The 15,147-nt window shown below is 38.3% G+C and overlaps 2 protein-coding genes across 10 annotated transcripts in view; one reads left to right on the forward strand and one right to left on the reverse strand.

Moving 5' to 3' along the window:
* The window catches only part of SPATA22 (spermatogenesis associated 22), a 411,549-nt gene that overhangs the window by 314,713 nt on the left and 81,689 nt on the right, over positions 1-15,147 (reverse strand). The gene's annotated exons all lie outside the window — the stretch shown is intronic.
* On the forward strand, positions 3,711-10,805 carry LOC100973249 (olfactory receptor 3A3). The gene has a single exon (XM_034941288.3). The coding sequence runs from the start codon at positions 4,971-4,973 to the stop codon at positions 5,934-5,936; it is 966 nt and encodes a 321-aa protein (XP_034797179.3). The 5' UTR covers positions 3,711-4,970; the 3' UTR covers positions 5,937-10,805.

Consider the following 15,147-nt stretch of genomic DNA (forward strand, 5'->3'; position numbering starts at 1 on the left):
TTTATTTGTCTCATTAGTGACTTGACTGAGAATGCTTTTAATGTTTTTCTATTAAACATGATGCTGTCTTTGGAGTTTAGTTCGTTTTATTTTATTTTTTATTTACTTATTTTTAAATTATTATTATTATTATTATTATTATTATTTGAGACCCAGGCTGGAGTGGAGGGGCACGATCTTGGCTCACTACAACCTCCACCTCCTAGGTTCAAGCAATTCTCATGTTTCAGCCGCATACCAAGTAGCTGGGATTACAGGCGAGCACCATCACGCCTGGCTAATTTTTGTATTTTTGATAGAGATGGGGTTTCACCATGCTGGCCAGGCTGTTGTCAAACTCTTGAGCTCAAGTGATCCACCTGCCTCAGCCTCCCAAAGTGCTGGGATTACAGATGTGAGCCACTGCACCTGGCCTACTTAGTTTTATTTTAACATGTTAGGTAAATAGCTAACTATCCCTATTTTATTATAAGATTTCAGAAATCAAAATGAATATTTAATATAATCAAATGCCTTTTTAGCATCTATGGAAAGGATCACATAATCTCCCTTTACATCTATTAATATCATAAAACATATTAATACATTTCCTCATTTTGAACTAACCTGGCATTCCTGACCAAATCCCAAATACTTATGGCTAATTATTTTGGTAAAATTACTGAAATAAATGTTAATCTTTTATGATTTCATATTTTCTTTACTTTAACATAAATTTTTTTCTTTTCTTTTGAGCTAGTTATGCACACTTCGCAAAAAAAAAAAAAAATGGAAGCTTTCTTCTTTTATATTCTTGAATAGTTTGATCGTCATTACAAACTTCCCTGTGGCATTTTACGGAGATGTTGCTTTTCATTAGTGGCAATTGGAAGCTAGCTCTTTCTCTACTTTTTCTATAGTAGTCTGTTTAGATTTTCTAACTGTTCTAGAATTATTTTAATAAATCATAACTTCATAGAAAACTTTTATAACTTGGAGTTCAGAAAAATAGAATTTTACAATTTTTATTGAAATATAATAGTTGTATATATTTAGGGAGTACACTGTGATATATATATATATATATATATATATATAAAACAATGTGTAAGGATCAAATCAGGGTAATTTGGATATTCATCACCTGAAACATTTGTCTGTGTGTTGGGAACATTCCAATTCTTCTGGCTATTTTGAAATATACAATAAATTATTGTTAACTATAGTCTCCATATTCTGCTATCAAATTCTAGAACTTGTTCCTTTTATTTAACTGTATTTTTGTACCCATTAACCAATTTATCTTTATCACTCCTTCCCCTCACCCTTCCCAGCCTCCAATCACCACCATTCTATTCTCTACTAGAATTTTTCAATTTTCTATTGGGCTATGTTTATTTTCTCCCTGTCAATTATTATTTTGCATGCTTATACTTTTTTGCTTTTACTCATGATTAGATCATTTAGTTAAGGTTTGTCAATTTCATTTTACCACAAACAACCTGTTCTCAATTTGTATTCATTCTTTTGTTTGTCTATTTTCTAATTTTTTACTATGGAATTCCTTTAGAGTTTCTTAAATTTCTTTTGTTTTCTTATTCTAAATTCATGAGTGGGTTAAGCCTTTTCATTTCAATACTTTTGCTGAATAACATGAATATATCTTTTGACTTACAGTTGTAAGACACCATCTGTACATGTTCTTTCTTCTCTTAACTTTATTAGATTTCTACAGTGTCATTGTTCATACTTTTTAAAAAATTTATTTATTTATTATTATTATACTTTAAGTTTTAGGGTACATGTGCACAATGTGCAGGTTAGTTACATATGTATACATGTGCATTGCTGGTGCACTGCACCCACTAACTCGTCATCTAGCATTAGGTACATCTCCCAATCTGAAACCACAATCCCCATATACATCTTATAGTAAAAAAATATTCAGTGCTTATTACCAGTTCTTTTGTTTTCTTTTTCCTTCCTCTTCTGTTTGTTGGCTGAAGTTTATCCTCTAGAAGTTTATTCTATGGGGCTCATAGAACAACTATTTTTGAGTTTTTGAGTGTCCAAAAACTTTAGGCTGTTGCTTGTATATTTGAGTTACAGTTTGTCTTAATAGAAAATTCTTTGGTTACATTTTCCTTCTATGAAGATTTTATAGGAAGTTTTCTATTTTCTTCTAGTCTTGAATACTTCTGTAGAGAAATTTAAGATAAGCGTCTTCTCATTCCATTGTAAGTGACTTGATTTCTGCCAATATACCCAAAGGATTCATTATTTTTTAATTACAATGACCTTACTAGGACTGTCTCAGAATGGGACCTGTTTCTGTCTCCTGGTACATGTTGTGACTTTTCAGTCTCTAGAAGCCGGTCTTCAGTTATTTCTGGAAAGTTTTATTTTGTCTAATTGTTTGTTCCTCCATGCTCATTTTTTACCTGAGTTCTGTTATCTCACATTTCACTTCCATCTGGTATCTTGAAACTCTTCCCTGAGGTCTTGTATCTCTGTCTTGTGTTCTTGTCACATAGAGGTGAATGGTTTATTACATGTTTTAAGTTCACACTTGTTTTTTGTTTTTCAGTTATTCAGTAGCTCTATGCCACAATTTTTCTTCTGAGTGTTTGTAGTCTAGCATTTGTTTGTCCTAGTTTCTCTCCTCTACCCTCCCCATTTTTTTCTTGAGTATCTTTAACTAGACCTTATGCTGGTTCCCTTTTGAAGTCTAAATGAATCGAAACGTTTCTGAGCCAGTTTTTCATGAGAGGTTTTTGCTGGAGACAGGTGCATGTCTTGATTCACGGTTGTTTTTGAGTACCTTTTGCCTTGATTTCTCTAATGTCAATGCTGACACACAGCTGAGGAACTGGTGACAAGGCAGTTTTCTTGCTTTTACAGTCTCACCTAAACACTACACAATCAGCTTGCCTGGGTGGCTTCTCATTCAGTCCTGCCTCCTCTGCTTCTCAGATCCAAACTGAGACCAAAGAAGACCACGCCACCAACCATTTCCACTTTTATAAACAAGGGATTTTAAAGAATATTTTGGTGACCATCCCCCAAAGCAGTCACATCAACCATACTACTACAGCACTCTGATTTCTGAGATATGATTTTCTTAACCGCTCCTGGCCCTGAATTTCACTGCCCCAGTTCAGGCAATCATCATGCTTCCCTTTCTGTTAGAGTTATCAGACTCCAACCCCTTCCCGTCTTCTGATTTCAGATACAAGGGTATGACATTGCTCTTAAGGAAGCTCAAGCCCTACTTGTCTCTAGTCAATAAAGACATTGATATTTTTTTGATTCAGAGTTTGACATAATTCAGTATGGCTTTCCAAGTACATGCCTTCTTCATTTGAAGACATAGCCTTAGAGTCATTAGTCAATCTACCATGCCTGAATGAAGGACAAGTAGAAGACCAGTGTCTGTGCAATGTAGAACCCTAACTGCACCTGGCAGCAACCAACCCACAGGGCATGATTACAACTTTGGTTTTAGAGGGGAGTAGCTGACAATGTACACAGAAAAAATAATTTTAAATTAACTTGTTAGTCAAAGTCCAGTGTAAGGATTTAAGTAACAATAATAACACTAGCAATTCATTGAACAAGGAGTGTTGAATTGACACTTCATAGTGTGGTCCCTCTCATTGAAGAAATGTGCTGGGCTGGTCTTTCTGACATTCAGAATCATGAGTATCTTCTCTCTGATTCCTGGCATACCTTCACTTGATCTTCACTATTTCCAGAAGCCTTGAAACCTAGGCAACAGTTTCAATATTTTCTAGTTTCTCTGAAACTCTCATGAATTTTTCTATTTTGAAGTCTGCTTATTGGTCTCTGATTCTATGACATTGACTTTTTAGATTCCACATGTAAGTGAAATTGTCAAGTATTTATCTTTCTGTGTCTAGTTTATTTCACTTAGCATAATGTCATCCAGTTTGTATAAAAGGATATATTTTAACATTCTCACCACAAAAATGAGTTGGTGAAGGGATGGCTATGTTAATTACCTTGATTTAATCATTTTACAAAGCATATGCCAATCAATATCACACTGTACCCCATAAATATGCACAATTATTATTCATCAATTAAAAATAAATAAATTATTAAAATGTAATCTGCTTATTAGTTTGGGTTGATCCCTCAGAGAAAAATGGGAAAATTCTATCTTTTTTTTTTTTTTTTTTTTTTTGAGACGGAGTCTCACTCTGTCGCCCAGGCTGGAGTGCAGTGGCGAATTCTCGGCTCACTGCAAGCTCCACCTCCTGGGTTCACACCATTCTCCCGCCTCAGCCTCCCGAGTAGCTGGGACTACAGGCGCCTGCCACCAAGCCCGGCTAATTTTTTTTGTATTTTTAGTAGAGATGGGGTTTCGCTGTGTTAGCCAGGATGGTCTCAATCTCCTGATCTCGTGATCCGCCCGCCTTGGCCTCCCAAAGTGCTGGGATTACAGGCGTGAGCCACTGCGCCCGGGGAAAATTCTATCTTAATCTCACTATATTCAAAAAGGAAGTCTTTTGCCTTTTTTTTAACAAATTTTATTGCGTATATTTAAGGTTCACCACATGAAGTTACGAGATACACGTAGACAGTAAAATGATTAGTATAGTGAAACAAATTAACATATCCATCATCTCACACAGTTACCCATTTTCCCCCTTCCGGCAAGAGCAACTGTAATCTACTCATTTAGCAAAAATCTTGAATACAATACACTTTATTAACTATAATCCTCATGTTATAAATTAGATCTTTTATCTTAGCTTATTTTCCCAAGTATTCTGACCTTTTCAGCTAGCAGAGGATGAGAGGGACAAGGTGGTGGTGGCATTCGGCATCTCAACCAAGAGCAAGGTAAAGGCATTGAGGTGTTGGAGGAGTGAGGGACGGCCTGGGGACTCGCCACGGGGCTTTGAACATAAATGGTTTAAAATGTTAATGTGAACTGAGTGAACTGATACCTCCCCTGCTGGGACATGTCCTTACAGAAACTCATGGAGCCAGAAGCTGGGACCAACAGGACAGCTGTTGCTGAGTTCATTCTACTGGGCCTAGTGCAAACAGAAGAGATGCAGTCTGTGATCTTTGTGCTCCTCCTCTTTGCCTATCTGGTCACAACTGGGGGCAACCTCAGCATCCTGGCAGCCATCTTGGTGGAGCCCAAACTCCACACCCCCATGTACTTCTTCCTGGGGAACGTATCAGTGCTGGATGTCGGATGTGTCACTGTCACTGTTCCTGCAATGTTGGGTTGTCTCTTGTCCCACAAGTCCACAATTTCCTATGACGCCTGCCTCTCCCAGCTCTTCTTCTTCCACCTTCTGGCTGGGATGGACTGCTTCCTGCTGACCGCCATGGCCTATGACCGATTCCTGGCCATCTGCCGGCCCCTCACTTACAGCACCCGCATGAATCAGAGAGTACAGAGGATGTTGGTGGCTGTGTCCTGGATTTGTGCTTTCACCAATGCACTGACCCACACTATTGCCTTAACTACCCTCAACTTCTGTGGCCCCAGTGTGATCAATCACTTCTACTGTGACCTCCCACAGCTCTTCCAGCTCTCCTGCTCCAGCACCCAACTCAATGAGCTGCTGCTCTTTGTAGCAGCAGCCGTCATGGCTGTGGCGCCCTTGGTCTTCATCAGCGTGTCCTATGCCCATGTGGTAGCTGCTGTGCTGCAAATCCGCTCTGCTGAGGGTAGAAAGAAGGCCTTCTCCACATGTGGCTCCCACCTCACTGTGGTGGGCATCTTCTATGGGACAGGTGTCTTCAGCTACATGAGGCTGGGTTCAGTGGAATCTTCAGACAAGGATAAGGGGGTTGGGGTTTTCATGACTGTGATCAACCCCATGCTGAACCCACTTATCTACAGCCTCAGAAATACTGATGTTCAGGACGCTCTGTGTCAGCTACTTGTGGGGAAGCAATCACTGACCTGAGAGATGACCTCTTTTCCTGCCTTTTCTGGACCAAGGAAAATTTCCCGAGAAGATAGTAACCAACAAACCTTGTTTATAACCATTATTTCTATCTCCTGATGCCTGAGGAGTGGTGTTATGTGTTTGGCCTACAAGGAAACCCTATATAATTCATTCATTTATTCATTCGACAAATATTTATTAAATTACTTCTATGATCCAAACAATCTTCTAGGGCATTGGTGAGCAAAACGGACAAAAGTCTCTGCACTCAAGCACATCACATGCTATAAAGGTAGGCTAAATAAATAAATAAGCATCATATATAGTATACCACATGGTGATACACTCTATAGAAAAAAGCTAGTAAGACAGGAAGACGTGAAGTTAGCTTCTGCCAACCAGGCCTCCTGGGCAAGTTGCTACCTTGCTTTGGGCTGTGCCCGCTTTCTCGGTAGAGCTGAAATCTTGGCAGCACTTTATGCCTGAGCAGCAATGTCCTACAGGAAAGGGCCACTTCATCCCAGCCTAGGTAACCAAGAATATCCCTGCAAAGTTTCCTTCCAGAGGGATGTGAGACTCCCTCCAGATCAGAGTGTGGAAAGGTATTTTGAACCGTGGGCCCAGTGCCAGGAATCATTTCATGCTACTGCTCACCTTTCACCTCCCATAAAATCAGTTCCCTCGCTTTAATACCACACGGGAATCCCATGGGATGATCAGGAAACAGGTGGGGTCTAGAGAAGGAAAGAGCTACTAAATAAAAACCATGTTAATACGTACGTGATATACCTTAAGATCAAAAAGGGAATGTTCTATCTCCATCCCCTGCGGTATCTTTCTGTCTTATTTGATAAATCATCTTCCTGACACATATGATACTTTTTGAAAGAGTAAGCGTTTATGTTCCAACTAGGTCCTCAGAATTTTATTGTAGAATACCCAAAACAACATTCTCCTCCAAAGTCTTACTTTTCTATCCCAAACCTTCTAGCCTGAAAATACACATCCATAAATGCAGTCCCTGGGAGTGACACCTCCTTCTAACTTTATTTTATTAATACATCAATACTGCTGCAACCCAGAGCATTTCCTCATCTTGATGTCTATCCAGGTTTCAGCCCATTAATTCCTGATTCTCTCCAGCCCCTCTAGGAAGACTGTTTACTGCGTCCTAGCAACACTACTGTCCCTCTGCTGTTCATCCCTAAAACTGTCCATGGGTGCACCTGAACCTTGGCTTCTCTGTGATTTCCTCTTGGGGTTGACTGGAAGGATGGGCTGAGATAAGGATGTGAAGACAAGACGTGAGAGTGGGAGGTAGGAAAGGATTGGAGCGGAGCAATGAAGATGAAATGAGCATATCGAGAGGGATGGGACAGGGTGATGAGCAAAAGTGGTGAGAAGGAAGGATGGAAGTAATGAAGGAAATGATGCAATGAGAGAATGGGAAGAGAGAAGTATGTCTCTTACCTGATGCTCTTGGGTGTCCAGACACTTTAACGTTAAAGAACTTGAGCTTCCCTTAAGGGCAAAGTTCTTGTGAATGAAAATCACGGACACGGGTTGTAATCACATCTTTCCTACTCATCCACTGCTCTGTGATCTTAGAAAGTTCCTTACCATGGTTGGGCTTGTGTCCACCTGTACCATAAGGGACTGGGACAAGATTTTCTATCCACGGTTCCTCACATTTAATGACCTCTGATCATAATAGTCTGAATGAGCTTTTCCCTGGGTCTGAACACATCACAAACATTTTGAGAGCATTACCACCACCATTTCCACCACTCCATCTACGCCGTGAGCATCTAACGCTTGTCTATGACCCCCAAAGATCCCAGGCCCTGGCACTGCCTCCTGTGTGGCATTGCCACCTCCTTTCCTGTGTTCCACCTGTCCTCCAACACCGAGGGGTTTCCTGAACAAGTGAGAAAGATGTATTTCCTTGGGAGTTTCTCTCTTTGTGCTCTCAAATATAAATATACCTATCTTTAAATGTTTCAGAAATATTATACCTGATAGTGGAAACATTCAGAAAATATTATTCTTTCAAGTGGGAAATAAAAATCCAATTATTCCTTCACCTCGCCAAAAACCTCATCAGAGTTAACTCCTCTTAAGAATTTGATGACCAGGCATGGTGGCTCACACCTGTTATCCCAGCGCTTTGGGAGGCCAAGGCAGGTAGATCACCTGAGGTCAGGAGTTCGAGACCATGCTGGCCAACATGGTGAAACCCCATCTCTACTAAAAATACAAAAATTAGCCGGGCATGATGGCAGGCACCTGTAATCCCAGCTAGTTGGGAGGCTGAGGCAGGAGAATTGCTTGAACCCAGGAGGCAGAAGTTGCAGTGAGCTGAGATAGCGCCACTGCACTCCCGCCTACACTCCAGCCTGGGCAACAAGAGCGAAATGCCATCTCAAAAAAAGAAAAAAAAAAAAGAACTTGGTGTTTAATCCTCCAAAGATTTCCTATATATATGATATGCCTACTTCACATCTGTAGAAACATACTGTTCTGTGATCTGCTTTATGATTCTCCCTACATGTTATACAATATAATCTTTTACATGATAAAGACTAAAATTCTGCTTTATCTCTTTTAATGATGACACAGTATATCATTAAACATATAAACTATAATTTATTTAATCAAAACTCCACTGATATAACTTGGGTTGTTTCTAATTGTTTTGCAATAACAAATAATATTGTGATGAATATCCTTACGGGGCATTTTTCTAAATTTATGTAATTATTTTCCCAGGATTAATTCATAGGAATAACTTTATCAGATTATAAAATATAAATAACAAATATAAATTTTAAGATACACATGCACAAACACATACACATCTTAATTTCTAAAACTTTTGGGCCAATTTACGGATTTGCTGTTGTGGTAGTGTTTGTTTACCCACATCCCTCCCATCAATGGTTGTTATTAAAAAATTTTTTTCTCGATTTTTATAACCTGAAGGTTGAGAAATTGCAGTATTTTAATTTGAATTTTTAATTTTTTTTTCGTTAATTTTACTTTTATTTATTTATTTAAGTAGGTGCCATGTATTGAGTACTTACTAGATGCTAGTAAATGCTCTATCCACATTACATAAGAGAATTCATTTAATCCTTAAAGTCACTGTTTGAGCTATCATCCCTATTTTACCAACAAATTGAGGGATAAAACTTTGTATCAACCAAATATCTCAGTAATTGCTGATCAGAGCTGATTAACAAATGATAATCAACATGTTCAATATTTGGTATTTCCTTTACCTTACAGGGCATGCTTTTTTTAACTTTTAAGTTCATGAGTACATGTGCAGGTTTGTTATATATGGGTAATATAGGTTATATATACCTATATAGGTATATATAGGTAATATAAGTTATATAGGTAAACTTGTGTCATGAGAGTTTGTTGTACAGATTATTTTGCCACTCACATATTAAACCTAGTACCCATTAGTTATTTTTCCTGATCCTCCCCCTCCTCCCAACCTTCACTCTCTGATAGGCCCCAGTGTGTGTTGTTCCCCTCTATGTGTCCACGTGTTCTCATCATTTAGCTCCCACTTATAAGTGAGAACATGCAGTATTTGGTTTTCTGTTCCGAGTTAGTTTGCTAAGGATAACGGCCTCCAAGCTCCATCCATGTTCCTGCAAAGGACATGATCTCATTCTTTTTTATGGCTGCATAGTATTTCATGGTGTATATGTAACATATTTTCTTTATCCATTTTACCATTGATGAGCATTTAGGCTGATACCATGTCTTTGCGTTTGTGAATAGTGTTGCAATGAACATAAGCGTGCATGTGTCTTTATGATAGAACTATTTATATTACATTGAGTATATACCCTGTAATGGAACTGCCGAGTTGAGTGATATTTCTGTTTTTAGGTCTTTAAGGAATTGGCACACTGTCTTCCACAATGGTGGAACTAATTTATGCTCCCATCAACAGTGTATAAGCATTCCTTTTACTCCACAACATCGCCAACATCTGTTATTTTTTGACTTTTTAATGATAGCCATTCTGACTAGAGTGAGAGTATCTCACTGTATCTTCAAATCCTTGATAGTTGCACTAATCTCTGCAATCCCTTCAGGGATGCGATATTGTTTTCTATTTACTATTTTTCTAGGTAGAGGCAGCTCTAATGGCTTCCATTTGGCCTTTCCCACCATAATAGCCCTCACCCTACCAGTCAAGGAGTCAATGTGAGGGTCCTGACACTGCTACGTATGTCTATGCCAATTATGCATTCTGGCACTGGGGAAACGACCACAGGATGAGTACGGGGACTCACTGTAAGTTGGACCTGAGCTAAAACTCCATTAATTACCTGACCTCCATAAGCCCCTACTTTAACTGGAGGACCACAATGACGTTTTGGATCCCCTGGAATCAATGTCAGCTCAGAACCAGTGTCTAGTAGTCCCTGAAAGATCTGATTATTCCCCTTTCCCCAATGCACAGTTACCCTGGTAAAAGGCTAGAGGTCTCCTTGGAGAAGAATGGGAGAAAGATTAACAGCATGAATTGTCAGTAGTGTAGTGAGGTCCTTCCCCAAGGGGACCCCACCTCCCCTTCATTCAAAGGGTTCTGGGTCTGTAAACTGGTTCAAGTCTGGAAACTGATTGAGGGGCCATGATTCTCTGTTTTTATATATCAAATTAGTATTTTGTCCACTGGACCTGGAAGTTTTTTGCTTATATAAATCAAGTAAGAATGCAGTAGGCTTCCTGTCAATTTCACTTCTAGGAACACCATGATTAATTAGCCAATGCCAGAGCTCTACACGAGTCAGACTATTCTGATTGCTGTTTTGCCTCTGCTGTTCATTATGGTGGCTACAGCCACCTTGTCTTTGATGGTTGAGTGCTGCCACTTGGCCCCTGCCACCTCGGGATCCAATTATTCCCACTGCATTTAAATTTTATAGTTGAGTGACTGCAGTTCCCACTGTAAGATCTGACATACAGAGAGGAGCAATCATAGAGCTCTTCGAGGATGCAGGTGCTGCCCTCACAAATCTATTTCACAAAGTATTGATCAAGGGTATATCTTCTGGGCCCTCCCAGCTGGGATGAGTAGGTCTAAAGTGACTAATCCACTCCAGCATCCCTATCTCCCTAAGCCTTTGGATTCCTTCCTCTACATTAAACCAAAGAAGATCAGGCATTTCCAGCTCGCTCACAGTGGGCCATCTTTTAATCCATATTTCAGCTAACCAAGCAAATAAGCTAGTAGAATCTTTTTTAACTCCCCAAGCAGCAACATTAAATGCAGAATCCCTGCTTAGTGGGCCCAAAGCAATAAATTCAGCCAGATACAACTTTATGTTCCTTTCACCATTATCCCACACCCTTAATATCCATTCCCATGCCTGTTCTTTAGATTTCTGCTCATTTAAATTAGAAAACTCAAGCAGTTCTTTTGGAGTGTAGCACACTTCTTCATGGGTCACACTCTGAACCTCACATCTAGGGGCCTGCTGGGACTTTAGTCTAGTTATAGGTCTAGAAGCAAACAGGGGTGTTGGGGGTGGGTCCTGAGGAGAATAAACATTGCATGGCCACTGCCTCAGAGAAGGCCATTGCTGTTGCCTTGGGCAGTGCAGGGTTATTCTCCTCAATCTCCATATATGCAGTCAGCAAACATACAAAAAAACTCAACATCACTGATCGTTAGAGAAATGCAAATCAAAACCACAATATGATACCATCTCATGCCAGTCACAATGGCGATTATTAAAAAGTCAAGAAACAATGATGCTGGTGAAGCTGCAGAGAAATAGGAACACTTTTACACTGTTGGTGGGAATGTAATTAGTTCAATCATTGTAGAAGACAGTGTAGCAATTCCTCAAAGACCTAGAACCAGAAATACCATTTGCCCCAGTAATCTCACTACTGGGTATATACCCAAAATAATATAAATCATTCTGTTATAAAGGTACATGCACATATATGTCCACTGCAACACTATTCACAATAGCAAAGACATGAAATCAACCCAAAAGCCCATCAATAATACACTGGATTAAAAAAAATATGGTACATATACACCATGGAATACTATGCAGCCATAAAAAGGAATGAGATCTTTATTTAATTTATGTTTTTTTTTTTTTGAGACAGTGTCTCACTCTGTCACCCAGGCTGGAGTGCAATGGTACGATCTAAGCTCACTGCAACCTCCACCTCCTGGGTTCAAGTTATTCTCCTGCCTCAGCCTCCATAGTAGTTGGGATTACAGGCACCCGCCATCATGCCTGGCTAAGTTTTGTAGTTTTGTAGAGATGGGGTTTCAACATGTTGGCCAGGCTGGTCTCAAACTCCTGACCTCAGGTGATCTGCCCGCCTTGGCCTCCCAAAGCTGAAATTACAGGCGTGAGCCACTGGTGATCATGTCCTTTGCAGGGACATGGATGAGGCCGGAAGCCATTATCCTCAGCAAACTAATGCAGGAATAGAAAACAAAACACCATATGTTCTCACTTATAAGTGAGAGCTGAACAATGTGAACACATAGACACAGAGAGGGATACAACATACTGGGGCCTGTTGGGGTGGGGGGGCAGTAGGAGGGAGAGCATTAGGAAAAATAGCTAATGCTTGCTGGGCTTAATACCTAGGTGATGGGTTGATAGGTGCAGCAAATCACCATGGCACACATTTACCTGTGTAACAAACCTGTACATCCTGCACATTTGCCCTGTAACTTAAAATAAAATAAAAATAGAAACACAACATTCCAAAACCTATAGAATACAGCAAAAGCAGTATTAAGAGGGAAATATATGGTAACAAACTCCTACATAAGAAATATTTCCAATAAACAACCTAGCAATATACCTCAAGGAACTAGAAAAGTGAGAACAAATCAAACCTGAAAGTAGTAGAAGGAAAGAAATAATAATAAAGATCAAAGCAGAAAGAAATAAAATTGAGACTAAAAATGTGAAATATTAATAAAATGAAAAGTTGATTTTTCTGAAAAGTTTAACAAAATTGGCAAACCATTAGCTAAACTAATTAAGAAGAGAGAAAACCCAAATAAATAAAGTCAGAAATGAAAAAGGAGACATTATAATTGATACCACAGAAATACAAAGGATCATTAGAAAATATTATATTATGAACAACCATACACCAACAAATTAGAAAACCTAGAGGAAACAGATGAATTCCTGAAGACAAACAGCCTATAAAGATTGAACCAAGAAGAAAAAACAAACCTGAACAGACCAATAATGAGTAATAAGATTGAATCTGTAAGTAAACATCTGCCAACAACAACAACAACAAAAAAGTCCAGGATCAAATGGTTTCACTGCTGAATTGTTCAAAACTTTAGAGAAAAAAAAAACACCTTAATACCATTTCTTTTCAAGCTGTTTCAAAAAACAGAAGAGGAGGAAACTCTTCCAAACACATTCTATAAGGATAGCATTACCCTGATAGTAAAACAAGATGAGAAAAGAAAAATAGAAAACTACAGGCCAATATCCCTGATGAACATAGATGCAAAAATTCTTCACAAAATACTAGCAAACAAAATCCAACAGCACATCGAAAAGATTATGCACTATGTTCAAGTGGATTCAAGTGGATTTATCTCAAGAATGCAAAGATGGCTCAACATATGGAAATCAACATATGAGATACATCACATTAACAGAATGAAGGACAAAACCCATATGATCATCTCAATAGACACAGAAAAAGCATTTGATAAAATTCAACATCATTTTATGAAAAAAATTCTCAATAAATTAGGTATAGAAGAAATGTACCTAAACACAATAAAGACCAAATATGGCAAACCCACAGCTAATACCATGTTGAACGGAGAAAAGCTGAAAGCTTTTTCTCTAAGAACTGGAATAAGACAAGGATGTGTACTCTTGCCAATCTTATTAAATATGCTACTGGAAATCCTATCAAGAGCAGTTAGACAAGAGAAAAAATAGCATCTAAACCAAAAAGAAGGAAGTCAAATTGTCCTTTGCAGATAACATAGTCCTATCTATAGAAAAGCCTAAGAATCCCACCAAAATGTCTTAGATTTAAATTAAATTAAGCAAATTCAGTAAAGTTGCAGAATACAAAATCAACATACAAAAATCAGTAGCATTCCTATACACCAAAAACAAAGTAGCTAAAAATAAATCAAGAAAGCAATCCCACTACCTAGGAAAAAAATCTAACCAATCTCTATAAGGAAAATTATACGAAAGAAAATGAAGAGGATAAAAAAAAAAAACGGAAAAGCATTCCATGTTCATGGATTGGAAGAAATAATATTGTTAAAATGACCACACTACCCAAAGCAATCTACCAATTCCATGTAATTCCTGTCAAATAGAAATGATATTCTTTCATGGAATAGAAAAAAAAATCCTGAAATTTATATGGAACCACGGAACACCCCAAATAGCCAAACCAATCCTGAGCAAAAAGAAAAAAACTCACTGTATCACACTACGTGACTTCAAACTACACTACACAACTATAGTAATCAAAACAGCATGGTACAGGTATAATAACAGACAGATAGACCAATGGAACACAATAGAGAATCCAGAAATAAACCCATGTATTTACAGCCAGCCGATTTTCAACAAAAACACCAAGAACATACACTGGGAAAGTCAGTCTCTTCAATAAATTGTGCTGTGAAAACTGAATATCTACATGCAGAAGAATAAAACTAGGCCCCTATCTCTCACCATATACAAATATTAACTCAAAATTGATTAAAGACTTAAATGTAATACCCAACACTATGCAACTACTAGAAGACAACATAGGGAAAATGTTTCAGCAACTTACTCTGGGCAAATATTTTATGGATAATACCTCAAAAGCGCAGCCAACAAAAGAAAAAATAGACAAATTGGATTATATCAAACTAAAAAGCTTCTGCACAGCAAGAAAACCATCAACAGAATGAACAGAAAACCTGTAGAATGGGAGAAAATCTTTGCAAGCTATTCATTTGGTAAGGTTTTAATATCCAAAATGTACAAGGAATTCAACTCAACAGCAAATAATAATAATAATAATCTAAGTAAAAAAATGGGCAAAGGATCTGAATAAACATTTCTCAAAAAAAGACATACAAATGAACAACGTGTGTGAAAAAATGCCCAACATCACTAATTATCAGGGAAATTCAAATCAAAACCAAAATGAGACCTCATCTCACCCC

Source organism: Pan paniscus, chromosome 19, assembly GCF_029289425.2.
Source record: "Pan paniscus chromosome 19, NHGRI_mPanPan1-v2.0_pri, whole genome shotgun sequence".
NCBI lineage: Eukaryota > Metazoa > Chordata > Mammalia > Primates > Hominidae > Pan > Pan paniscus.